The sequence below is a fragment of the Pteronotus mesoamericanus genome, unplaced genomic scaffold (genome assembly GCF_021234165.1).
Source record: "Pteronotus mesoamericanus isolate MK-2021 breed Mesoamerican mustached bat unplaced genomic scaffold, CSHL_Meso_final contig_702, whole genome shotgun sequence".
Lineage (NCBI taxonomy): Eukaryota > Metazoa > Chordata > Mammalia > Chiroptera > Mormoopidae > Pteronotus > Pteronotus mesoamericanus.
Genome location: NW_026555239.1, coordinates 547,334 through 575,328, shown reverse-complemented (window position 1 = coordinate 575,328; position 27,995 = coordinate 547,334). Strand labels below are relative to the sequence as shown.

General features: G+C 37.4%; 2 protein-coding genes across 3 annotated transcripts; one reads left to right on the top strand and one right to left on the bottom strand.

Annotated features, from left to right (window-relative positions):
• Positions 1-76: 76 nt before the first annotated feature.
• DMC1 (DNA meiotic recombinase 1) lies at positions 77-25,592 on the top strand. 2 transcript variants are annotated; one of them, XM_054582533.1, is made up of 13 exons: positions 77-127; positions 1,349-1,393; positions 2,308-2,454; positions 3,239-3,321; positions 4,204-4,256; positions 5,493-5,534; positions 7,219-7,291; positions 10,856-10,947; positions 11,343-11,416; positions 11,548-11,662; positions 12,015-12,075; positions 20,140-20,256; positions 25,523-25,592. In XM_054582533.1, exons 1-13 carry the CDS (start codon positions 77-79, stop codon positions 25,590-25,592), a joined length of 1,023 nt encoding a protein of 340 aa, XP_054438508.1. The 2 variants fall into 2 exon arrangements, with proteins under 2 accessions (XP_054438508.1, XP_054438509.1); XM_054582534.1 differs by lacking the exons at positions 7,219-7,291; positions 10,856-10,947.
• Positions 25,593-26,026: 434 nt separating this feature from the next.
• On the bottom strand, positions 26,027-27,418 carry LOC129077926 (protein FAM50A-like). Its single transcript, XM_054582532.1, has one exon. It carries the CDS (start codon positions 27,343-27,345, stop codon positions 26,323-26,325), a length of 1,023 nt encoding a protein of 340 aa, XP_054438507.1. The 5' UTR covers positions 27,346-27,418; the 3' UTR covers positions 26,027-26,322.
• Between the last annotated feature and the right edge of the window lie 577 nt (positions 27,419-27,995).

Below are 27,995 nucleotides of genomic sequence, written 5' to 3'. Positions count from 1 at the left end.
TAATCTATGACTACTTCTTAAATAGTATTTCTTATTTTACCAGAATTGTTTATTTTTCTGCTGCTCACCCTTCAATATGAAGGAGGATCAAGTGGTGCTGGAGGAATCAGGATTCCAAGATGAAGAGGTATGACAAGGATATTGAAAGAAATGTAGACATTCAGTCATGCCACAAAAATTAAATTCTTTCCCTGTTAGCTACTATTTTTAGAAACTGTTTAGAAATAAAATATAGTTCTGGAGAGAGGCAATATTACAAATATGTAACAACTTGTTTGGCAAGGGGTGCTAAAATTAGATACTTAGCAACTGGCATGAAATCAAAGTTCACCAGATCTATATTCTCATTTTATTCATACCATAGTTAAATACTAACATCTCATGCTAGGCCACAGCTGCTCCTGAATGGCTGGCCATTTTTATTTGCCTTCACTGATGTCACTGTTGCTGTCACGGGCCAATGCAGTTGGGTGTCCCAAGGCTTCCTTTTGTTCCTAGTTGACTGCACAGTTAGCCATTACGCTCTGGGTGAGGCCCTCACAAATAGGTAAGCTGATGGCACTCACCAGCTTCACTCTCTCAATGGCCTGGGCACAGCTCTTGGATGCTCTTGCACTGTCCATAACCTCACTCAGTGACTCATTTTTAGAGATCTGATTATACTTCCTAAAAAGCCCCAGCATTTTCCATTCAGTGAGTCCTAAAATTACATTATGAAGATGGCATGAAATTATTTTAATAACGGCTGGTATGTGCATACTGGCTCCTATGCATACTGGTACCAAGTAGCAAAGGAAGAAATGCAAGGTTTGGTGGGGAAGAAGATTGAGAAAACATTAAAAATAAATATTGTTCCACTCCTTTGGGTTAAAGTCTTAAACTTTGGAGAGGCCACGACAAAAGTACTGGACTTCCCAGCCCTTTTGATGTTAGCTCTTAAAAGTATGTATTTAAAGAAAGGTGTATTTTTTTTAAATCCTCACCTGAGGATATGTTTTTATTGATTTTATGGAGAGATCAAGGGGGAGAGAGAGAGAGAGAGAGAAACATCGATTGGTTGCCTCCTGTATGCACCCTGACTTGGGAGAGAACCCAAACCTAACTGGGTTATTTGCCTTAACTGGGTATTGAACTCGCAACATTTTGGTATCCAACCAACCGGGCCACCTGGCCAGGGCTAAGTATGTGATAATGTGTTCATAATAGCATTATTGATTCCACCTCTATCTGTCTGGAAGAGTCAAATTTGAGGAATTTGGAGAGACCATAATATTGAATTAAGCCCTTCAAAGATGCAGTTAGATATGAAGAATCAAAATTTCATTTTTTCCTGTTTTATCTCCTTTAGGAATCTTTGTTTCAAGACATTGACCTGTTACAAAAACATGGAATTGTAAGTATTTTTTCAACTCTGTGTTGTCCAGTTCAGGGATTCTCCACCTTGACCCTTTGAACATTTTGGACTGGGTGATTCTCTGTTGTGGGGGGCTGTCCTGTGCATTGTAGGGTGTTTAGAATTAGCAGCATCCCTGGCTCCTAATCACTCACTATATGCCAGTAGCACACCGCTAGTTGTGACAGCTGAAATTCGCCCAGACATTGTGAAGTGTCCTGAGGAAGCAAAATTGCCCCATTTTTGAGAACCGCTGGTTCAACTGGCAGTATTCGAGCTACCTACATCTGCTGTCTTGCTCTGCATAAAATCCGTTCTGTGTCAGGGGATTAGAGTCAATGATGCTTACAGAAATCCAGACTTTGAGTAGCGAACTCAATGAATTTCAACAGCAATCAGTTGATGGTAATACTCTGACAATATCTTTTGAAGCCTCACATTTGATCTCTTTCAGTTGGATTTAGAAAATAGAAGTAAGAAAATTCTGGGCCTTTGATGATGTAGTTATTTGCATTCTCCAAGAGTAGAGGGAAAAAAAAAGTCTTTAAAATTTTTTAAAAGAACATACTGGTAATGAAGTTCTGTAGAAGGAAGGAGCTTAACTGAGGGGGTGAATGTGTGATAAATTTGCTAGTTTTTCTACCAACAGACTTTCCTTTTGAATTGTTACATTGCCATGGTCTCACTAACATTCTTGGGAAATCAAGAGCACAGCCAGAACATTTGGCAGTATGCTGGGTATGTTCTACTCAGATATTTCCAGAACATTTGGCTACATGGTGGGTGGGTTCCACCTGGTTGCTTGTCTAAAATTGGCATCATGGTGGAAGGAGATGGACACAAAAGCGCATGACATAGTATGGGAGTTTTTCAGGCTGGTATTTTATCAATCTGTTCCATTCTCTTATTTACAGAATGTGGCTGACATTAAGAAATTGAAATCGGTAGGAATATGTACCATCAAAGGGATACAAATGACAACAAGAAGAGCCCTTTGCAATGTCAAAGGGCTCTCAGAAGCAAAAGTGGACAAGATTAAAGAGGCCGCCAACAAACTTATTGTAAGCAAAGTCCATTCTTTGTTGTTTTAGCTAAGAAGGGCCCCATGAGCCTCTTTCTCATTATGAACACTAGAAACAATTGTGGGAACTCTGACTTCCTATAGATCACAGTGTATTATTCTCTCCATGTTAAATTTTTAGCGCCTCAGTGATGAAAAGCAACAGCAATTAATTTCTGAAATACTGAGGCAGGGATCATGAGACCTGGAGCAGTATGGAGGCAATCATTTTTACCAAAACTTTTCTTTTTGTCTCCTTTTACATTTCTTTTCTTTCTCTTTCCTTCTCCTTTTTATTTTGTTGTTTCTTTCTCAAAAAAATTTTTTTTGGTCTCCTCAAATATATTTATGGTTTTTGCAAAGCACTCAGCACCAAGGAAGTTACTCTCTCTCAGTATAGACCAACTGATAAGAGAGCATTGGGTTAGAAAAAGCCTAACAGTGGTTGAATCTATATATGTGCAGTTGAGATAGATATGACCAAGAATATGCTCACTGTGGCAGCTGAGCTAAAGCCAAGCCAGACCCTTACATGGTAGCTGGGCAAAACCATGTTGTGTAGTCCAAGCAAAAACATATGCTGTGATTCAAGCTTTTGTGTAAGGCTTTTGGGGCCACTGAACCCAGGTAGGGTGGCTCAGGAGCCTGCATTCTTAACCATGATCTTGTGCTGCCTTCAAAGCAAATGAACTGTAGCTTATATCAAGTATATAGTTTTTGGCAACTTTGAAATTAAAACCATTATCTTGTGCCCTTTTTAAACCTTTCCTTTTGTCTTTCCATAGGAACCAGGATTCTTGACTGCATTTGAATATAGTGAAAAAAGGAAGATGGTTTTCCATATCACCACTGGGAGCCAGGAATTTGAGTATGTATCTCATATATTTTATAATCACTAAGCACAATCTTAGAAGTACCATATTTTTTTCTGTAGTTTTTTTTCAAAAGAGAATGAAGCAAATACATTCTAAACTACTTGTAGAAACAGGATTAAATTTCTTACAAGGAATTCAGACCCAAAATATAAATGGTTTGTCAATCAGCCTGTATAAACAAGTTTTAAAAATTAGTTTAACTTATTATTTTATTCTAATATCTATTTTTCATGTTTCTCAGTATTTATGTGTGTGTGTATCTCCTCACCCAAGGGCATTTTTTTTCATTGCTTTTAGAGAGAGAGGAAGGGAAAGAGAGAGAGAGAGAGAGAAACATCAGTGCAAGAGAGAAACATCTATTGGCTGTCTTCTTCTGTGTGCCCCTACCGGGGATCGAACCCACAGCCTGCGTATGTGCCCTGACTGGGAATTGAATCCACGACCTTTTGGTCTATGGAACGGTGCTCCAACCAACTGAGCCACACTGGCCAGGGCACAGTATATTTTTTAAAAATTGAATATTCAGTTGACTTTTAGAAACATTGTCTCAATGCAATATGAAAAACCCAGTTAATAATAAGAGCATTTATTCAAACTGCAGTTCTAAAGAACAGAACTGAGACACAAGGCCTTGTATAGCCCATTTCCTATTGGCAACCAGAAGAAAAGCAGGGCTTACAAGTTGTTTTGTTGATCCACCAGCCTTACACAATAAAACCTGTGATCTAAACAGGTGGAGTGCCATTTGTTCAGCCAAGAATTCTTATTCATGTTGAATAGATAGATAGATTTAGAAAGAAATGATCTTAACACTTTCTCCTTTCTTGATATCTCTATTTCTGTTCCTGTTACTAATGCTTGCTTTCTATTTCCAGCAAGTTGCTAGGAGGTGGAATTGAAAGCATGGCAATCACAGAAGCTTTTGGAGGTAGGCAGAACCTTAATATTTTGTTATTGGGAAAAAATTTTATATATATATATATAGACACACATATATAATTTGTATATAAATTACATTTATAATTAAGTAAACAATCAATAGTAAATTATATCTAATTTGGAACTTATGATGAAATATCAATTATCATAATACAGGATTATTCTAGGCTACAATTAAAATATATTCCAATTTTAATAGATGGATCTTATTGGGAGTTTTCATTGTTTTATCTCTGACTCCTGTATAAGAAAATAGAACTTTTTTTGCATTCCTTCAAAAGGTAGTTGAATAATGAAAGGGATCTTACTTCTAAGAAATGCATGTTGCATGAACATAGTGTATTTTCTCTTCCCTATTTATATCCTCTAATTTTCTTCAAAACAATTGATGTGTAACTATATTATATACTGTACCTGACAATTCCAGTATTTGCCATCCTTTGAGAATTAAATCTGTTGTTTTGTCGATGTTTCTATTGACTTAGAAAAATAAACCTGGTTTTCATTATTTCTGTTTTCATTACCTCAGTCATGGTGGCTTATTGTCTTGTATATTTTTTGATATTTGCAAGATTGTTGCTTGATTTTAATCTGTGGGAGCTCAGTGGTGGGTGCGCAAGTTTTCCTCCAGAGAGAATTTGCTTTTTTGATAGCCAGAGCATGCTACCAGTCTGAGACTGCTTCAGCAGCTCCCCTTTGGGGGTTTCAGTTCAGTGGGAGGACCCCAGGTTTTTTTTCCCTTTGGTAGGATCTTAAACTTTTATTTATCTGACTATTCCTAAGGAAAACTTAGTTTCACTTAAATTTTATCTAAAGGACGACTCTGTGAAAAAAAATACCTTTAAAAGTTATTTTTAGCGTGGCTGGTGTGGCTCAGTGGATTGAGCTTGCCTGCCTACAAACTGAAAGGTTGCTAGTTGGACCGCAGGTCAGGGCACATACCTGGGCTGCAGGCCAGTCCCCAGTTGGGGGCGTGTGAGAGGCAACTGATTGATGTATCTCTCCCTCCTTTCCCCTCTCAAAAATATATAAATAAAATATTTTTTGAAAGTTATTTTTACTGCTGGTATTCATATATACAGAATCCATTTATGATATGGTGCTACTTTATATATAAGATTTGATAGTTGGAAAAGAAAATTATATTCTGAGGCCATATTTTATTCTTCATGAAAATATCTAAAAATTAACTGTGTTTTTTGTTTTTGTTTTCTATACTTCACAGAATTTCGAACTGGAAAAACCCAGCTCTCTCACACCCTCTGTGGTAAGGATACACAACAACAATAATAATAACAATAATCATAGCTGTCACTAATCTAATTTGTGCCTTGTACTTTATACAAGGAGGACCCTCAAAAAACAGAGTTATCTTCTGGAGGGCAGGCCCCTTGCAGTACAGGCTTCCCCCACAACATGAGTGTTCTGGGAACCCATCTCTATCAGTGACCAGCTGGCCTTGCTGTGACAGGCTGCATTCAGCTTCAGTGAATTTTTTTTTTGTAGACTTTCAGTGCACTTGCCCACTTCATGATGGGTGACTTACACGTGCACTTGCCCACACCACGCTGAGTGTTTAGCAGTTTTTGACCCAAAATGGATGACTGCCATGCCCCACCTCCCTATTCACCTGATCTTGCAGTGAGTGACTTTTTTTGTTTCCCGGGGTGAAGAAAGTCCTCAAAGAGAAACATTTTGCCCTTATGGAAGAGGTGGAACAAAAAATAGCAGAAGCACTAAAAGGCATCAGAGTTAACAAGTTCAAAAACTGTTTTGAGCAGTGGAAAAGAAGTCTCCATAGGTGTGTTGCATCAAATGTAGAGTACTTTCAAGGTGACTGAAGTTTAAACATGTAAGAATAAATACACAATTTTTATAAATAAATTCTGGAGGTTTTTTGGGTCCCCTCTGGTATAATCTCATGTAATCTGAACAAATTTACAAGGAAAATAAATGTCAGAGAGGTTAAGTAAACTGCCTGTAGTTACACAGATACCAGAGCTACTTTTTGAATGTGCAATACGTGCAGTGATGTGCTGTGCTCTGAACACCTGAATGGAAATAGGATGAGATAAATGAGCTATATGAGTGTGTTGGTGGAGAGGGGCTTTCACGGTCTCGGCTTTCCCCATTCCATCTTTTCTCTGTCGTATCTTCAAGAATATCACAAAATCTATTAAGGCCTACATCCCTTACTTTCCATGGAGTAAGGCTGGCCCTGAGAAAGAATTAAAAACAAATTTTTCTAAAACGAAGTAAGGAAAAAAAACATCCTTTTGCACAAAGACATTACTGTGTATTTCTTTGACTTAGGTAGAAAGAGCATAGCAACATGGATGGAACAGGGATTCTGGAATCAAAGTACCTGGCCCAGTCTTTGCTCTGCCATTAACAGCTTTGTGACTTGGGCAAGTTGCTTCACCTTTCTAATGGTCCCCATCAGTAAAATAAGAATAATGATAGTGCCAAATGTAGGGTTGTTTTGAAAAATAACATAATGCATGTACCTAATATAAAGTAATTCCTTAGTATGAACTACTATTACATATAAAGAAAATACATTTTAAAACTGGACATACATTAATCAAAAGTGTTCTTAAGTGAGTTATATAGCATAAATTATATTTTCAATTATTTCTTATAGGAAAAAACGTTAATGCATTCTACCTGTATTCTTTAGGAGAACTAGCTTTCATGAATATCTTCCATTGTGAGAGATATTGACATTCTTTGCTGACTTACTGCTTTGCTGAGAGAATACTTATAATTTTGCTATTGGTTGCTAATATAAAAATATAACATGCTGTTTAGAAACTAAAGAATCATGATTCTTTGCTAGCTTGACTAAACAATTGCAACCAGCATAAATCCCATGTTAATCTATACATTTATATAATTGTACAAGTTTATTCACTACTATTAATATTAATTAATTTTTAATTGCTTCCTAGTGACAGCTCAACTTCCAGGAGCAGGTGGCTACTCAGGAGGCAAGATTATCTTCATTGATACAGAAAATACTTTGTAACCTTTTTATTTAAACAAGTTTCTAACATAGTGGTGTGATATAGTAATGTTACTTACTATTAAATAGTTTGTTTGAAATATATTATTTTTATAGTCATCTGGTAAGCCAGTAATAATGAGAAAAACCAAGTCTCAAATCACTTTTTATTATAAAAGGTTTAATTTCTCTGAATGAATTTGGTGTGAAATTGATAAAACAAATACATGAGAGAAAATTACATTTTATTCCTTTCTAATCATCTTCTCCAAAGATTTTACTTACACTTATACAGAAAATTCTGACTCACTCAAAATCGTGGTCCAAAATAAGGGGAGAGTATAAAAAGAACAAAAACACAGAAGGGAAAAGGACAGAACCTGTTTGGATAACAGGGAGAATTGCGGTTTAACTGAAGGGGGAACGTATTCCAGAATGTGAGGTTGATAAGGTGATTTGCGTCTCAGACATAAAGGGCCTTAAAACTGGATGATGAGTGTTAATTAGATATTTTTGCAATATCCTAGGCAAGTAATGAGAAATTGATCTAGGTTGGAAATGGTAGCAATAAAAAGAAAAGGACAAAAAACTAGGGAGGAAAATTGACAGGACTTGATGACAGTCGTATTTGGTAAACAAAAGAAAGAGATTTGAGAAGCCACACAGGTTTTTGTCTAGACACTGGGAGAATAATGATGCTGATGACAGAATCAGGAAGATCATGTTTCAGAGAAAAGGTGATATTTCATTTTAATGTGTTGAATATGAGGTATAGGAAGACATCCATATGGCAGCTGGAAATGTTGGACACGGCTTGAGAAAGGTCCAGGGCCCAGAGATATGGATGGAATAAGCCGAGGGGCAAGAGAACTTACTGCAAGAGAAGAGAAGAGAACTGAGAATTGGTGGAGAGGGGCATTCACGGTCTCGGCTTTTCCCATTCCATCTTTTCTCTGTCGTATCTTCGAGAATATCACAAAATCTATTAAGGCCTACATCCCTTCGGGATGTGCAGTGTGCAGAAAGAAGGCTAAAAAAAGGAGCCCATCGAGACAGGAAGTAGGAGGCAATCTGGATATGAGAGACGAGCAAAAAGGAGGGCTTCAGGAAAAGTGCAGTCAGCAATGTTCCACAAAACGAGACAGACAGACAGACAGACTAAAAGTGCAAACTGAGATCACTGAGGTTTGAAATCAGGAGTCCAAGAAAACACTTGCGGTAAAGCGCGATGATGGAAACTTCTTGCAAATAAACAGTAAGGAACTGAAGCAGTGTGTTATTAACCCATGAATAGAATTAGAAATACAGTAATTTCAGGAGGTATTAGGTTCAGAGGAAATTCTTACTAACCATAGGGAAAATATGCACAAGTTCATTCACAGTGAAGTCCCATTGCTCTCCAAGTTCATTACTCACTATGGCCACTATTAGGGGCAAAAAGATCAGTCTGTTCTAGTTCAGGCATAGTGCCTCTAAAACATGCTTTGCTATTGAAATTTGAAAACATTGTACATCAGCAATGAATTAGACTTTACTACAAAGATTTTCATTTTCTTTATTCTTTATGGTTTCTTGCACCCCAAATTGTCTTTTTTCCTGTATTTCTGTTTTCCTGGAATACCTACTCAAGTCATTTTTTCAGAAAACTAATCCAGGTGGTCCCCACCTTACAGTCAGTCTTTCTCAATCATACAAATCCTCTAAGGCTCTCACCTGAAGGTCTGCCTTTTCTAATCTTCTCTAATTACCCAGCTTAAAAAACCTTGCTTCTCCTTGATCTATTACAGAATTTACTATCCAAAACACTGCAATGCTCCAGTAGAAGAAAAACAGCCAGAGAACTGTTTGCAAAATAACTTGATCTGGAAACACTGGGCATAAGAAGACCCCGAAGAAAACTTCTAACTTTGGGAAGGAGGGTGGAATGTTTATAGGGCTCTAGTAAGAAGAGTTCAGCTGGAGTTCAGCTAATTTCAGAAATAACTGTTTAAGGATGGTTCTTGAAGATGGAGGAATTGTTCTTACAGATTAGAAACCACTGTTTGGGCAATTTGGACTTTATCAAGAATGGTAGAGAGGAACAGTCAAGAGCCAAGTCCTATGCAGGAGGGAGTAGGGAGGAACAAGGGGAGGGCCTCTACAGAGTGTTCTCATTCCTTCAGGGTCTCTTATATGTATCCTGTTCTCTTGATACTTTTCTTTTTATATGTTTATATTTTGCCTACTTATGTTTTATGCTTATTTTTGGTGTGGATTATCTTATGACTCCTTATATTCTCCATAATGTCTTGCATTGGTAATGGATTATTATGGTAATTTATTCCATATGGCATTCAGGTAATAAATATTTGTAGATGGACTGATCTTCCCTTCAGCATAAGCACAACTTTTGGCCGCATGGTAACCAAGTTTTGTAAAAAAAGACCTGGTGAAAAATATTTACTGCATCTTCTATTTCCTTGTCTTCTTTGACTTGTCCACCAAAAACATCTATTGGGTATACTCAGTAGCAAAGGAAGATTTTAGTGGCTGTCACTGAAGCTCTGAAGAAAGACATGTATAGTGCATTAGAATATAGATGGCTAGGAAATACTAAAGACAATTCAGTATTTACTAAACTAGTTGCAGATTCCACCAATAAGATTATATATGGTCCTTGCTTTACAAGTATTTACAGTATAATAGGTATTGTATGAACACAAAGTAAAATGAGACCACAGACATGCACTTTATTTTACCTCACTTCACTTTACAGAATATGCTATAGACATATTGTTGGGATCACCAAAGACCTAAAAATGTTTTACTCCTTTAGAGTTTAGATAGATATAAGTGATTATTAACATCTTCCAGATTACCTTTTCAGGTATTCTGAATTTGCCTTTCTATGAATTTACTAATTTCAGAAAGCTAACACAACTCCTTTAGAAGAAAGTTGGTAATTCCCTTCTGAACTTTGAAGTTACTTTTCTGACTCTTGGGTTCATATAGTCAAATTTATCTCACTGGCAAAACATGATTAATGGTATATTAAACTATTTCATATTGAACAAATAAGGAGGATGAAAAGAGTGAATTAATTCACTGTGAAGTGACTTGAATTATAAATTCAGTGATATCTTCCTAGAATAGATCTATTTTTAAAGAACTGAGAACAAAAGAGACTCACAAATCTTAGTATCTAGTTCTCTTAGCTGTATAATCCTGAAGCACTTGCCTAATCTCTGTCAGTGTCCTCATTTGTAAAATGTAATATAGGCCATAGGAACTGGCTTCTATGGTTACTGTAAAGATTAGATAATTTAATATTTAAATGCATTACTACCTCATCATATCTTTACCCATTATTACGGTGTAATAACCATTATAACTATCATAACCAATGAACCTAAGGTATTCATTGAGGCACTTATGAAAAATAAAATTTGATACAGATTTGGAGTGACTATTATTAGCATCCTCCAGAATACCTTTGCAGGTACATTGTTTTGCCTATCTGTTAATTTCCTTATGGTATTATTTTTTGTAGTTGTTGTCGAAACTTTTTTGGAATTGATTGGTTCCTTAATTTTGACACCCTTCAGCCGTCCAGATCGCCTCCGGGACATTGCCGATCGCTTCAATGTAGACCACGATGCAGTCCTGGACAATGTCCTTTATGCACGTGCATATACTAGTAAGAGCCCCCATGAAGCTGGTAGCCTGGGCTGTTTTAAGGTTGTCAGTACTGATTCACTACATGCGTGATACAACATTTTGATGCTCTTCTCTTTTTATTTTATTTTTCTCCAAGTTAATTTAGTCAGTCACAAATTTTATCATCTGGTAAGTCCTTAGATATTAAAATACCCTCCAACTATTTCCTATTCTTTATTTCTGAAATGGAGAATAACATGAATAATGTTGCATTTGGCATGTATGCTAAGGCAGAATATGAAATCATGTTTAATAAAGTTATAAATAATTAAGAAAATCCTTCAAGGACTTTCTTTTGCCTGACTCCCAAGGACATAACTGAGCTTAGCTCTGCTTCTTCCAGCTTTTATGTTTTCTCACTGCATTTCCCACCAGGTGAACATCAGATGGAGCTACTTGACTATGTAGCAGCAAAGTTCCATGAAGAAGCTGGCATCTTCAAGCTGTTGGTACAAGCTTTTAAATATTGCTCACTCATAGAGTTATTTAGTATATTACTTTCCTTCTATTGATTCTCATTCAAATTAACTTCTTCCTTCCTTTCCAAATGCATGTTTATTTTTACATTAACTCCGGGCAGATCATTGATTCAATAATGGCACTTTTTCGAGTGGATTTCAGTGGTCGTGGGGAGTTGGCTGAACGACAACAAAAATTGGCCCAGATGTTATCACGACTCCAAAAAATCTCAGAGGGTACGTTTTTAAAATAAAATGGCACTATCAGAATGGCATCTGTGAATCTTTGCTGAGTATATTTTGCAGAGAAGCTCAGAATGACATCCGGCAGCAATACATTTTTAAAAATTAAAATTACCATATGGGAATACCATACTTATTTTAAAAATTAAAAATACTGATTCTAATAAAATAAGGTACCTAAATAATACTTTTAAATCGATTTGTTTTCAAAGAAAAAATAGGAATATAGTCTTGCTTCTTAAATAAATTAATGGTACAATATTCCCCAAACTCTGAAGTCTAAACAAAGAATTTTTATATTTACTTTGCCATTTTCTTACTTTCTTAATTTTATTTCTTGACACAGAATATAATGTGGCTGTGTTTGTGACCAATCAAATGACAGCCGATCCAGGAGCAACTATGACGTAAGCCACAATATTCTGCTTTTGTATTTCACAAAAGTTAATGACACGGGGTTAAAGTGTAGAAAAGAAACAATTCCAATATAATCAGTCTCCATGTGGGCACAAATACATCACAAATCTCTTTATTATAAAACATATTACTTTATAATCGCAAATGTCACTTATTTGTTATCCAGGACCTACTTTTCTCTAGTTCTTTATAAAATTAAGCATTAACTATTTTCAGAGATGCTTTGGGTTCCACTTTTGTCTATAACTAATGGGATATTGAAGGATAATAAGAAAAAGATCCCAGGGAAATAAAAAATTATATTCCAGATATACAAATGACTTTTATTGCACTGATAAGGTCGTAGCCTAAAAAATAAACAAACAAACCAACCCCAGGCTCTTTATAGGATATGTATAGATGTTTGTATATACATATTTTTTATAAGAGGTCCAATGAGGAGTGTACTGTTTGAAGAAACAATTTCAGTCCATGTTAAGCATATGTATAATTTGTTGAAATATTTGTCCACATAATACACCTATTGATGGCTCTGTTTGAAAGATAACAGTGAATGCAGAGATAAAAGAGGGTAATGAAAACAGAAAATTTGAAGAAAGGTTAGTTGCTACCATTAAAAATTCTGAGGATTATGTATCTCAATAAGCAATCAAAATAATCCTGAATCCATAATATTGCTTTATGAAAGATATTTTCAACAACATTTTATCGAGAAAAATTTTTAACCAGAGAAAAATTGCAAGACTAATGTAACGAATACACATATATCTTTCACCTGGGTTCATCAAATTGTTAACATTTTGCCACTTTTTCTCTTGTGTGTGTGCACGTGTATAAAATCTTTGTGTGAAAAATCTGTACTTTGGTGAACCATTTGAGTGTTTTTTCCCCTGAACCATTGAGGATTATTTGCAGACATTATGACACTTCACCTCATGATACTTCAGCACTTCTCTTCTAAGGACAAGAACACTCTCCACACAACCACACTATAATTGTCACACTCAGGAAATTTAACATTGAAATACCAGTGTTATCAGGTTGTAATGAAGTGTCTCCAGTTGTGCCAATAATTTCCTTTATAATTGTTGGCACATTTTGTTTTGTTTTAGATTTTGGATCAATGGAGAATTATCCATTGTGTGTCATATCTCTTTAGCTTCCTTTAATCAGAACAGCTCCTCAACCTTTGTTTGACTTTTGTGATACTGACATTTTTGAAGAGTGCAGGCCAACTATTTTTCAGAATGTCCTTCAATTTGAGGTTGATTTTTTTCTCATTAATTAAAGTGTTAAACACTTTTGGCAGGAAAACTATAGAGCAGTTTGTCCTGTTATTAGTGATGTAAGTTTGATGATGTGATTAAAATGATGTTCACAAAATTTCTGAGTTGTAAAAGAGCTTCTCCCCTTTGTAATCATGAGTAATTTGTGAGATGATACTTTGAGACTGATGTAAATATCTTTTTCTATGATCAGCTTTCACCTATTGATCTAAATATCCATTGAAGATTCTTGCTTCCATCAGTCATTACTATCATGGTTGCAATACAAAGTGATACTGAGTCAATACATCAAATAGTAGCAGATGAGTCATTGATGTGTTTTTTAAAATTGTTATTATTAACTGTAGTCACTTTGCTGTACATTATATCCTCGAACTTCCAATTATAAAATAAATAAGTCATGGAGATTGACATATATTAGAAGGTATTTCATATGCTAGTGTAAATTCTGCAAACTGTACTGAAAAGAATATGTTTCTCTTCAGGAATTTTCTAAATTAACCCTAAGACTATTGCTGCATCTCCTGCAGTCTGATATATCTCTAACTTTTCAGGGCTCTTTTGTGAGTATTTTCTGCTTAATCACAGGAGATTCCAATGTGAAAATACTAACTACACAAATGATTTTAAGCAAGTTAAAAAGATTGAGGAGGGGAACCCAATCATTTAATTCATTCAATAAATAGTTATTGAAAATGTATGTATCTAGATTCTCAGAATTATCTAATACAGAGACTTGCACTCTGCCTCTGTAGAAAAAGAAAAAAGAATCATGTCCATTTAACTCAAAATTTTAAAATCTTGGTAGGGCACACATTTTCGGTAGTTTTTGAGTGGTTAAGGCAATCGCTGTTTTACAGGGTATCTTTATACATAGGACGTGAAGTACTTCACAAACGAAATAACTTTAAACTGAAGAGAAATGGAGGATTTTTAAGGCTTGCTTTAAAAGAGAAAATGACTCACTGGCTCAGTGGGTTGCATTCAGATAAAACAGTTCAAATTAAAGAGCAATGTTCTTTCTTCAGGTGTAGGGAGGGAACATTGAAGAGGCCAACACTGTCTGTCTGGAGTTAGAAGGAAAAGGAAGTCAGTGGAAATTAGATCACAGGGGTTCTTTTTCTGATATTTGTAGAAAGTTCCAAAAAGGGTAAAATCATTTTGAATTGACTCCAATAAGGAAATGGCAGGAGAAATAGAGAGGTGACAGAAATGAAATAATTGAAGAAGTCATAGAGGGGAGGAGATTTATAACTAAGTGAACTTAGTAAAGAGCCAGAGAAGGTAACAAAGGCTAGTATTTTTGCTGGGTGATTCTGCTTTGAAACGCCTCCTCCACCTAGCTGAGTTGTAAGGAAACAAGGCTCACCATAATTAGTATATTCTAAAGTATTTTATATTATAACAATACAAATTAAATGCATGTCTTCATATAAAGCACATAATTACCATACTAAATGGGAAAAAAAAAGACAGTTTAAACTAAAGGATTTCAAGTGCTATTAGAAAACCTCCCATAAAGAAAATACCTTTGTTTCTCAGTGTTGAGGAACTCCAAGCTACAACTCGCCTGAGCCTGTCAGAGAAATATCACTATAATTGGTATGAATCCCCAAGTACACTGACAATAATTGGGGCTTATATCCCATCTGGATGGCACATTGTACTAAAAGGAACAAAATTACAGAGGCGAGAAGCTGCCATATGATGCAGCAGAGCCGTAGCTCCTAGCCGAGGCTTCCAGATACAGATTTTAGAACTAGAATGATCCAGTTGATGAAGGTCTGGAGATAAAAAGTCAAAGAATCAATACCAGGGCAAATAATAAAATGAGTAACAAATAAGACCATGATGTCGCCTACTTCATTTGTGTATTTGTCTTGCTAAAACAAAAAGTCATCCTAGAATATTTGCAGTCTCGTAAATATGAAGTCAGTTTATTCTCTAAGGATGTCCCCTAGTGACTCAACACTGTTAGTATAAATTAAAAGGCAATATGGTTAAAGAAAAATGTTAAACCAAGATCACTAGCACGGTGACATTGTCCAAGTCATTTGAACTTATATTCTTCCCCATCAAAATTAAGAGAACTTATATTTATTGATTGCTTACCAGGTGCCAGGTGCTTTCATGCACTATTTTATATAATTCTTATGTCACCTCAACATAACTCAGCCTCCTTGGGCCTCCCTGTTCTTTCTATGAAGTCAATCTTAGTGTGTTTCTCCATCCTTCTGCTCCCCCCAAAAACTCTAGAATCCATCTTCAAATTGTTGAAAAAGTGTATATTTTTATGCATACTTTGAGAGGAAACAAGGTAGGGGGGAATTACTTAATAAAACTTGTGAAACATACTCCTTTTTGAAACCATCGCTTCCCTTTCCCCCAGACCTTCTCCTTTGGCAGTGTTCTTTTTTCTCATCTTCTCCTAACCTCAAAGCATCCTCCTCATTCTTAGGCATGCTCACTCAGTCTTTTTTTCCTCCATGGACATTTTCTCAAAAATCCTATCTGTGAACTTACCCCTTAGCAAGTCAAAAATACCAGGAGCACCCTTGTTCCCCAAGCTTGCCCTTGCCCAGCCACCTCAAGGTCCCCACTGCAATGAATATTTCAAGTAGATACTGTTATTACTACTAATTTATAAAGGAGGAAGAGGCTCAGAGTATTTAGTACTTGTTCAATAACACAATTAAAATAATTAAAAAACAGAGTCAGGGTTTTTACCCTGTTATCTTCAACTTCAAATTTATGCTCTTTTAGCTTCGCTGTGCTACCCTCCCCATCCCACTCCCAGAAAGACAGCACATGCCCTACCATGACCATAAGCCTATGCTTCATAACCCCATCACCCTAATTTGAAGTTGGAGGATCAGGCTGTTCTGGGTTTCACCCTCAGTAATATGATAGGCTATATTCTGTTCAACCAGAGAGGGATAAATAAAACAGTCCTTCTTGGCGCCTCTTTATTTATAATATCCACCCTCATTTCTTCCTTTATCATCACACTCTCTCATCCCCCAAGAAAAGGGAAAAAGAAGAGGAAAAGAATATATAAAAGAAGGGGATGTAAGAGAATAGACTAAGGGAGAAATGTGGGTGTTTTTCTGAAGCTGTTTTTACGTGGTCAGAAATAGAAGTAAATTAAAGCTCTCTGAAAGAATGTGCAATGTTATAACACCTTCTTGTACTTTACCTCAAGACTTGGTTCAAAGGATGTTCAAAGAAACTTTAAGATTTTCTTGGTCTACATGTTTTATCTCAATCACGTAGTTAAATAATAATAATTACCATTTATCGAGTATATTTTATGTGCCAAGATCACTGTAAGGGTAGAACTAATTGGCACAATTTCCAGCAATAGTAGGCTCCCAATGAGTTATACTAAATATATCTTGAATCCTCACAACAGCTGTAAGAGATAAGATCTTTTTGTTCTCATTTTACAGTGAAAGAAACTGAGATTCATGAAGGTTAAGTAACTAGCCTGAGGTAACATAGATAATAAGTGTCTGAGTCAGGATTATGAAAGCAAGTAATTACAATTGCAGCTGCTGGGCTAGTACCTTACCTAAATGATTTTGGTTTATTCTCACAACTACCCTACTAGTTAGGCACAGCTATTATCCTCATTTAAAATAAAGAAACACTCTTAGAGTAGTTAAACAATTTTCCTGAGGTCACATGTGTGGCTGATAAGCCAAAATTTGAACCCAGATCTAACTCCAAAGTTCATATACCACACAGCATATCAGGGCTGTAAATGTCTGGGGAAGGATTGCACACTGTCATTTAAGAGGCTTTGCAGGGATATATATATCCATTACTCTGCGGAACTGACCAGAGTTCAGGGCCCTCAGCCTTTTAGGCAGAGACTTCATCTGGTGAGCCGACAAAGAACAAGTCCTTCCCGCGGGGGCGGATTCACATTAATCAAGCTCACGAGGCTCAAACCTCAGAAGGACAGTTTACTGATACTGCACATGTGACTGCATTTGAGGTTCTTATGACTGGTGCATTCACCCCCTATAGGCAGACCTCTATAGGAATTCAAATTTTAATCTAGTTATTTACTAAATACAGAATCCAAACAAAGGGAAATAATTAGTTAGAAGAGTAAGAACTGCCAAATAATAAGGACTCAATAAATCTTGGTGGTTATTAATACCTAACAATACCAGAGGGGTATGAAACCATGAATCTCCTAAACATATATGCAAACTTTTGTATATGTACATTTTTCTGGGAGAGAGTCTATATTTTTTATTAAATCATCAATGTATTAGTGATTTATAAAAAAGGTTAAGAGCCATAAATTTGACACAAAATTCTACACAGAATCCTGAATACCTTGATGGAGCACGTAATTTTGAATTGGCTTGACATTCTCCCAGAGCTAAGGCTGGTATGCTATGTTGCAATCTATTTGATTAAGTATAACCTCTTAATTTATGACTCACTTTAAGTACTTTTTTCTCCCCATATCTTCCCTATATATTTTCTTAGTACCTTTGCAAATCCTATCATTTATTTCCCTATTTAGTTTATTCAAAATCATTTCCTTTTGGAGATGACATTCTTAACATTCAGACCCTTCACCTAGAATAATCATGAACAAGGAATACTACCTATTTCCTTTTGTGCATAGGGAACAACATTAGAAACAGCAAATAATAATTTGCTAACATAACACCATGGCTTTACATCTAAAAGGCCAACTTCCTGCTCTTCTTTAGATGATCTGTACTAGGATTGGGAGGGGATTACTTCAATTAGGGAGAAATTCTATCTCTTTTTACATTTGCCTTTCTGTCAGAACACTCTTCAAAATTTCCTTGAATTATAGCCCTGGCTGGTGTGACTCAGTGGATTGAACATTAGCCTGTGAACCGAAAGGGCACATGCCTGGGTTGTGGGCCAGGTCCCTTGTTTGGGGCGTGGGAGAGGCAGCTGATCCATGTATCTCTCATACCCTAAGGTTTCTCCACTCTCTTTCTCCCTCCCTTTCCCTCTCTCTAAAAGTATATAAATAAAATCTTTAAAACAGATTTCCTTGAATTATAGTTTCTTCAAAGATATGTCACAAATCTGTGTCCAAAAGGATCTAGACTAGGCAGAGCCAAATTCTCTTCTCTTCTGTATTCATTCAACAAGATTTATTGAGTGCCTTATATTATATATTATGGGCATTTTTCTAAGTTACAAAGATGACCAAGAATTTAGAGTATGGGGGGAGTGAGACCCATGAATTACAAATTACAGCATAGTGTGCTTTAATAGAGGAATATATACAGTGGTTTGGGAGCACAGAGGAGACAGTCTCTACTCTTTTTCAGGGTATCAGGCAAGGCTCCCAAGAAGGGCTGACACTTGATGGATGAGTAAGAGCTAAATAAACAAACACAGTGGGAAAGGGGCTTTCGTGTCGGAGGAAATCTTGTGTGCAAAAGCATCGAGGTGTAGGAGGAGTTGCTGAAATAAGAAAAAAGAAGTTTGAGAAGGAAGGAGGAAGAATGACTACAACTGTAAATAAGTATGTAGGTGGCAGATAAAAAGAAGAGGCAGTTGAGGGAACATCTTCCTAAGAGCCTTCATTTTCTTTATGAAGAAGCAAGCCGTGTTGTCAAAGATAGGACAAGAATAGAGATGGGGACTTCAGGAGGTCACGGAAGGTTTGGAAAAGGGGAGGTGAAGCTAACCATGCTAGTGTACGAGAATTACTAGTCAGTACTGAGAGGCCATCTGTAAACAGCTGTTAAAACTTCTCCCTGCCCACTTGGCTAACTCCGACTATCCCTTCTTGTCTCCCCTTGATAGAATCTTGTAATTGGTCTGCCTTCTGTGGAATCATCCATCTTTTTACAGTCCAATATTTTCATTCATATTTATATAACTTCTATGTCTGAGATTATTCTCACTGCAAATTCACCTGTACAACACTGCAGGCTTCCAACATACAGTTAATACATAAAAAGGACGTTTCTCAATCTGCTCAATCTGCTCTCATTTACATCACAGAATCAGAAAGGAGGGTTGGATGCTGTTTTTTTTTTTTTTAATTTTGAGAGTAAGTTTATAAAAGCTGGGGACAGTGAAACAAGGAAGGGCTTAGGACAAAAGACACAACAGGACAGCCCAGGCAGGGCTGCTTTGGCTCCCTGGGAAGTCAGAGAAAAAGGGGCCTTGGAGACAGGTGCAGGGAGTTATGCTGGGAGGAGTTGAGGCTGCCCACTGCGCCCCTGGTTGCAAGGCTGTGGGGACCCTTAGAGTTCAGAAAATGTGTGCCTGTCAGGGAGCAAGAGGGGAAAGGGAAAGACGTGGGCATGTTCCCAAAAGGGAGAGTGTGGGTTGGGTGTTTCTTATTCATTAGATGAGAATAGCGCTGGCACACAGTAGGCTATTAATAAATATTTCTGATAAATGAATGCCTGAATAAATAAACTGAATGTATTTTGCAAAGAAGAAAAATTGCTTAACCCCAAGAGTTATCCTAAAATAGTGAGTAATATTTTATTTATGGGTTTTTTTTACTATTTAAAAAATCAAACAAACATGAACTATTTATCACAGGAATCTCAGAAGCCTGAACTGGATGGCCCCAACCCTTACCCTACTCCAGAGTTACTAGACAAACCTCTGCTTGGAGTAGGTGTAGAAGACACACCTACTCCATCCCCTGCCATCCTCCACAGGAAAGTTGCCTTGGAATTGCAGCTATTACTCTATACAGACCATATAATGTCACCTGAAAGGGTGTTTTTAATTTAGTTTTCAGGCAGACCCCAAAAAACCCATCGGGGGACACATTCTGGCTCATGCTTCAACAACAAGAATAAGCTTGCGAAAGGGAAGAGGAGAGCTGAGAATTGCCAAGATTTATGACAGGTAAATATTTTCTTATTCTTATTTTCTTGATCCTTCTACGTATGGTATTAAATAAAATTGACTCTCTTGTGAGGCTTTAATTATACCACTGAAAGATGCTACATGTTTGAATTTCCTTCTCAAAAATTACTCAATTCATTGGGAAGTCCCTACTATGTACTAGGGATTGTATTGACAAATGGCTTGGTCTTTGACCTTCCAAAGCTTACAGTGAAGCTAGATAATGAAATAATCAATTCCAATTGAAGTGTGGTAAGTACAGGAAAAGTACAGGGTGTGACAGGAATATGTTTTTCTTCTTTCTCTCTGCCAGTTTTCTTTTCAAGTTTCAATTCAAACATCATTTCCCCTGACCCTTGTGGTCTAGGCTATACCATATATTACACCTTATATCTTTCATAGTATTTTACTTATTTACTTAAGAATTACGAACAATAAATTTTAAAAAGAAGCCTACTACATATCAGCTGTTCTAGGTTCTAGGGATAGATAGTGAACAAAACAAACAAACAAACAAAAAACACAAGCCCCTGTCTTCATGGAGCTTATGTTCCATTGATAGCGATTTGTAGTATAGTGTATGTCATCCTTGCTAGACATTAAGTACCTTGAACATAGGAACACTATGTCTGGGACATCATAGATGTGCAATATGTGTAACTGACTGATTAGCCACCCTGAACAAAAAGGCAAAGATGTGTAATAACTCTTTACCCTAGGGAGGGGAAAATCAGCCAAAAAAGAAAACAAGTACGCTCTTAATCTGGTTTTTGCTATGAGTCACACTACTTATTACATATTATCATTGAATAAATATTAAATAATCAGTTTTCACATCTATATGGTTTTTATTCAGACCATTTTGCTTTTCATTACCTGTCTGTGGAAGACTATAATATTCAAATGCTATGTTTTATGGAGCTTCAGCAATCTCTAGAAATTTGCTACAAATATTTTTTTTGTTAAATAGTAGAATTGTTTCATGTTTTCACTAAAATTTCTTCATCTATATCTTGGACAGATTGCTTCACTTGGAACTTTGCCAACAATTTCCGCTCTAAATTGTAATCAATTAATTACCTGTACATCTCTCTAACAACAGAGGCTGAGTTTGGTTCTTTAATGTCCCTAGCAAGGCACTTGCACATAATAGGAACTCAGTAGCTGTTTGTTAAATTAACAAATGAATGGATCTTCCTGTTCAATCATTTGTATATTTCATTAAGTCCTCCAAACTGTGCAGGAACAAATTCATTCACGTCATACACTCCTAAGAGAATACTAGCATTCTGCAGACTCAATAAAGGATAATTAAAGCTATTATAGAGATTAGTTACGCCAAATCTTCATAAATTTGAATAAAAACAGCAAAACTAGATCAGAGCTTAAAATGTCAAAACTTAGTTTTCTAAGTTTCTAATCTGTGTAGCACATACTCTCTTTTTTCTGGTCTCCAAAGATTTCTCACGAAGAATCCTTGACATAGAACTTTTTGGAAGTGATGATGTTGCTAATAATGATAGCTAATCACGTTGCTAATAATAAGTGGCTACTATGTGCTAGGCTCTACACCAAGTGCTTTATATTTTATTGTTTGTAACAACAACCCAAAGAGATAGTGGCTATTATCCCCATCTTACACATAAGGGAACCAAGGCCCCAAGCAGTTACTTAACCATTGCTCTTCTAGTCTATTTTAAACATAGAAGTGAGAGCAATCCTTTGTAAAACTAAGTCAGATCATATCTATTCTCTGTTTAAAATCCTCCAATGGCTTCTCATCTTCACTCAGAATAAAAGCCTAAGTATCTACAGCGGTTTTCAGGGCCCTGCATGAATGGCACTGTTCATGTTCCTCCTGCTCTCCTTCTTACTCATCGTGCTCCAACCTCAGTGGGCACCTTGATGTTCTGTACACATCAGGCACACTCCTCCCTTAGGACATTTGTGCTTATTGTTCTCCCTGCCTGGAGTAATCTTTCCCCACATTGCCCTCTTTCTGGTTATCTCCTTCACTTTCTTCAAGTCTTTGATCAAATGTTACCTTTTCAACAATGCCCATCTTGACCACCCTATTTAAAATTGCAACTTGCCTTCTCCCAACTTCCATACTTCCAATCTCCCTTACCTAGCTCTACTTTTTCTTTCCCCATTACACATCATTTTCTAACATATTGCATAATATATTTATTATGTCCATTATTTATTGTCTGTCTCTCACCTCCAAATATAAGTTCCACAAGGGCAGGGAAATGTGTCTATTTTTTTCACTTACAGATCTCAAGTGTGTACAAGGATATAGCAGGTGCTCAGTAAAGATTTTCTTAATGAGTTAATGAATGGACTTGCCCCAAACCATACAGCAAATAAAGGATGGAATGAGGATTAGAATCTATTCTGTCTGGATCTAGGGTCTGCACTTTTAATCATTACACTATTTCTTAGTTTATGAGGGATGATCCATTTAGGGTAGTCATATCTAGTCTACTCTAGTTACCCCCCATGGCTTCAACTACTACCTTATATACATGTAAGAGAAAAACATTTCTTGTTAAAATAAAACTAAGAATTCCCCAAGAATTGAGTAGGAAAGTGTTCTCAGAAGAATTCCCAAGTATACAGGAATGACTACCAAAAGGGACTGAGGACATCTCCTGGAATGTCACCATAGTAACTGCTCCTGTACGTAGCTATAGCTGGCCCTCAAGTATATATTTTTCGCTTTTTAAAACTTTAAGTGAATAAAAATCCCATTTATTTTATTCTACTTAGCATATCTGAGATTAGTAGACATTAAAAACAAAGAACACTACTGAATTCAGAGGAAGAACATATTTTAAATAATTGCAAAATAATGAAAAGATGTAGAAATGGTCAGGTGTCTGAAGTAATTATTTTTTATTGTTTCTAAACAAAACAAACAGAAAGCCTGGTTCAACTTTGCAGATACCTTGCTTGGCTCCCCTCTTTCTCAACTACTTTTCTTCCTATCACTTGTAAGAGGCCAACTGAGTATTTTCCACCAAGGCTAAAGGATTATTTTCTACTTCCATTCAGGGTTTCCTACTCAACTACAGTTTTAGTCTAGCAAGACCCATTTTATCTACAGCCTATTTGCTATCCTCAGGGGAGACCTCTCTGCTATTTCCTAAGGGAAGTAACCTTATCCATAGCAAGCTCAAAGTTTACTGCCTAATCCGCACCCTCCCAATAAAACAAACAAAATTTTTTAAAAACACCCTACTTCGAAAGGCAAGAAACATGCCTTTCGAAACAGTAGTTAAGAATGTGAGCTTTAGAATCAAAAGCTTCTGGAGTCATTACTATAGTCTCTAATCCTGGCATTTTCACTTATTAGCAATGTGACCTTGGGCAAATTACTTCTCTCTGAACCTCAGTCTTCTCATCTGTAAAATGTGAATTTTACATACCCAGCAGTGTTATCATAAAGTTTAAATGAAATAAAATAAGGGATCCTGTCACATAGTAAATAGTAACTACTTAATAAAGGAGAATAGTAATAATACTATACAGTCACCATTACCTGGGTATAATCACAGCACAAAGTAGCAGTAGTCTCTTTCCTGATGAGTGATTTTCAGATTTCTATTTCTAGTTTAACCATTTACTAAAGTTTTATTCATTTCCAACTGCTTGCAGAACTCTTACACATAAATGTCCCAAAAGTACCTCAAATGCAATGTATGTAAACGTAGCCTCTTATTCTTCCTTTCTTATACACAAACTTTCTATTCCCATTTTTTTTTTTTTTGTTATTACCTCTACCTGGATTACTCCCATTTCTGCCTCAAAGGCCCTTCAAATGTTACCTCTGAAGCCTTTCCTCATCAACCTACAGGGCATAATGTCTTTTTTTAATTGTTGTCATTCAATTACAGTTGTCCCCACTTTTCCCCCATTACTCTTCCCTGCCCTGCCCACCCCTCGTCTCTCGCATTCAATCCTCCCCCATCTCCTTTCTTTAGAGTTCTATAACATATATACCGACTTTATGAAACAGCTTACTTTGCATGTATACCATATGTCATAGCTCACCTGTTTGACTTCTTGAAAGTAAGGATTCTGTCATTTTTGTAAAATCTATAGGGTCTAGTACATGCTAATGTTTGATTTCCAAAAAGTTAAAAACACAACTTTCTTTCAAATAAATGTAAAATGAATGTGTCAAAGATTTTATTCAACTCCCTAATTAATGAGGAAACCAATGATTCAAAGGGTATTTTGAGAAAAAGAGTTATGTAGTCAAAGGAATGCTGAAATCAATTTGCTAGTAAATGCAAAATTGGTTAATATCAGGCAATAAATTGTAACATTTGAAGTTGTCTTTTCTAGTAGGGGGAAATCAGTTGCTTTTCTACACAATGAAATTCATTTCATGTCCATTGCTATAGACTGGAGAAGACAAGAATCATCTGCATTGCTATTAGTTTTCTACAAATTAACTCTATCCTACAAAGTCTTAGAATAAATTAAAAGGTAAAATTTTAAAGAGCATATAAGCACGACTGATGTACAAATATAAAATACCAGTTTATTCAACTCATTAGTGCAGTAACCAACAAGATTTAATAACCAGATCAAAAGAAAAAATCAAATTACCCCATATATGAAGTCAGATAAATGCTGAATTATAAATTGATCAAAAACAGGTCACAGTATCCATAGAATAATCAATTACATGCCTCCTCACAATTTATATTTCTATGGACACAAATTTGTGTTACTCATCATTTTCTACAACTTACAGAATTGTAAAATAGCTCAAAGACAATGAAAAGCAGAGTTCTAATAGAATTGGATAACCTGAAAAGATGTGCTAGTCAACCTGTTTTTCCACTGAGGTACTCAGTAATCTTTTAGTTCATTTCAGTCTTTCACAGTTTTCCCCTACTTTGATCTAGTCAATAAAATGTGCACATCCCTTTATAATCGGGTAAGCCCCTAAGGGTCTGCTGCACAATGCCTGATAGCACACTAAAAGCACGTTCAGTTATCCCTTTCACCTATTTCCAAGTTTGGGGTTATTTTTCCTGACATTCAGAACTTTACATATAGAACTTGTTCAGTAAATGTTTGTGAGGGCTGATAATACTTGTAGGTAAATTTTGTAGCCCACATTTAGCTGTACCAACTCTGAGATGTCTCTGGAGACTCACAAAGATAGGAGTATGATGTCTGTAACATGAATATAGTATTTATAGAAATAGAGCTTTTTATAAACTTCTGTTCCCTTGCATTCTGTTAGCCCTGACATGCCTGAAAACGAAGCCACCTTCGCAATAACTGCTGGAGGAATTGGGGATGCCAAGGAGTAGGTGGTGAATTGGTGCAAATTGCTTCTTAGTGCTTATTATATGAAGAAATAGAAAAAGCAGTCTCACATATCAGATCTTGAAGAGTTTTTCACATGTTATTAAAGGAAAGTCAGCAAGATATTTAAATCTGTATTTATCTTAAAAGTTCCTGATTTATAACTTCACATTGCATGTCAATTCAGGAAGATAAATGTATATGAATGAATAAACCTATTGAGGACTACTTGGGAGAGTGATACCTGCTTCTCTCACTTTATGTTTTTCAGGGGTTTTTTAATTGAATGATTCCATTTATGTGAAACTTCCAGAATAGGCAAATCCATAAACAGAAAATAGACTAGGGAGTGCCAGGGGCTGGGGGAGAGACTGCTAATGGGCACCAGTTCTTTTGGGATGTTAGAAATATTCTGAAACTAGATTGACGTGATGGTTGCACAACATTGTAAATGTACTAAATACCCCTGAATCGTACACTTGCAAATGGCCAAAATGGTGAGCTTTGTTATGTGAATTTTATCAGAAATTTTTTTTCAAATAAAGCACAGTACTCTGACTCTAATATGTGCACTTCTTTATCATGAAAGAAAAAAGCAGTATATGACAGCATCGAGGGCAGGGGATGATCAGTCATGTCACAGGACTGGGGAGGCCGGGCACCTGGAGTCCTGGAGACCCGGGAACTGGGGAGTCTGAAGGGACCTGGGGAAGCGAGCCTGCTCCACCTCTGCGTTCACCGGATCGTGTACTTGTCCCACTTCTTCTCGGGGTCATAGGGTTCCCAGCGGCTGGCGGGGAAAATGTGCTTGTTTTTCTCGTACCAGCTCCTTAGCACCACCTTGCCCGCATGTGACTCGTCCTTCTCCACAGTGGCGTCACTGAGCAGCCGCACATCATCATGAACGTCGAAATTAAAGAGTGGCCCACTCTTCCCTCGTGCCTTGGTGACGATGAAATCGTAGAAGCTGTGGTGGTGGGGTATTATCAGGTCCTCCTTGATGTACATGAGCTGCTCCACCCCTGCCGACCTGAGCTCACTGAAGTCTTTGCGCAGGATCTCAAGCGCCTTCTGCAGGAACTGCTGCATGGTGTTGCCTTTTTTCATCTTGACGGTCCGCCGGTGCCCGGAGCCATCCCAGTAGCTGAAGGTGATTTCAATCTCCTCGCTCTTGATCTTCTCCTGCTTGGCTTCCCACTCCTGCCGCAGCTCTTCCCGCAGCCGATTCTCCTCCTCCTCGCGGTCGCGGTCCGGCAAAAAGCTTGTATCCACATCTGGGTTCTTCCCCAATTTCCTCTTCTTCGTGGTGCTCTCGTCCCTTTCCAACTCCTCCTCGGGCAGGGCCACCTCCTCCGGCCCCTCGCCCACCTCCTCCTCCTCTCCGTCCATGGCGAAAGACAGGCAAGAGATCTTCCGCTTAGCCTCCTTCTTGCGCTCCTTCTCGCGCAGCCTCTCCAGCTGCAGCTGCAACTCCTTCGACTGCTCCTTCTTGGCCAGCTGCTTCTCCCGCTCCTTCACCAGGGCCTCCTGCTTGGCCTTCATGTCGTTCAGGGTCACGAGTCCCACGGTGCTGGACTTGAGCTCCGCCTCCACGGCATCGTAGTGCGCTGAGAACTTCTTGTCGATGTTGGACTTCACGATGTTCTCCTCGGCGATGCGCTGCTTCATCTGCTCCATTTGCTCGCGCTGCTTCTCCCGCTTCTTCATCAGGTGCATGGCGCGGCCGGCCTCGCTCGCGGCGCCCTTGTACTGAGCCATGGCGACAGAGGCAGCAGCAACGACGACAGGAACAACAGCGGGAACAACAGCAGAAGCAAGAGCTACCACTGCCTGGGAGAATCAACGGCTTCGCAGACCGGCGCGTACGTGCCGTACGTGCCGCCGCCCAACGGAGCCGTCGCTGGCGCCGTGACGTCGGCTACTAGGAGACGCGCAGGCGCGGCGGGGCACCTCGCCCCGCCCACTCTCGCGTTAGCTTTTTAAAGTGAGCCACTGGGCAGAGCGGGAGTCCCAGAGTTCAGAGATATTCCGCGCTTCCTTGTAGGTTTCCCCTCGAACACTTACAGAGGATGGATTTACAAACGAGGGAGACCGTTAAGAAAGGAAAGTTTCCAAGACATGCAAAAAAAGCTTTTTTTAAAAACTTACACTGTCAAACTGTACATTCACCTTTATAGCAATAGAAAACAAACAGTAAGCTAAATTTTAAATCATTTGACTTTGACAAGTTGAAATGACTTTTAAAAAATGTACTTTTGATATATACATATTTTATTGGAAAGTAAAGAGGAAAGAAATAAGGAGATTTACAATCGGGGTGATAAAGTTAGCCTGACTCTTTCAAGTTTTGTGTAGAGAATTCAAAACCTTTTTAAATCTTAAAGTTAATTTAAGTATAAAGTTTCTGG

Excerpts from the sequence above, each read along its gene's own strand:
- DMC1 (XM_054582533.1), top strand. The coding sequence starts at position 77 with ATGAAGGAGGATCAAGTGGTGCTGGAGGAATCAGGATTCCAAGATGAA. Across the intron at positions 3,322-4,203 it reads ACTGGGAGCCAGGAATTTGA|CAAGTTGCTAGGAGGTGGAA; the intron begins GTATGTATCTCA and ends TTCTATTTCCAG. Across the intron at positions 11,417-11,547 it reads CTGGCATCTTCAAGCTGTTG|ATCATTGATTCAATAATGGC; the intron begins GTACAAGCTTTT and ends AACTCCGGGCAG.
- LOC129077926 (XM_054582532.1), bottom strand. The coding sequence starts at position 27,345 with ATGGCTCAGTACAAGGGCGCCGCGAGCGAGGCCGGCCGCGCCATGCAC.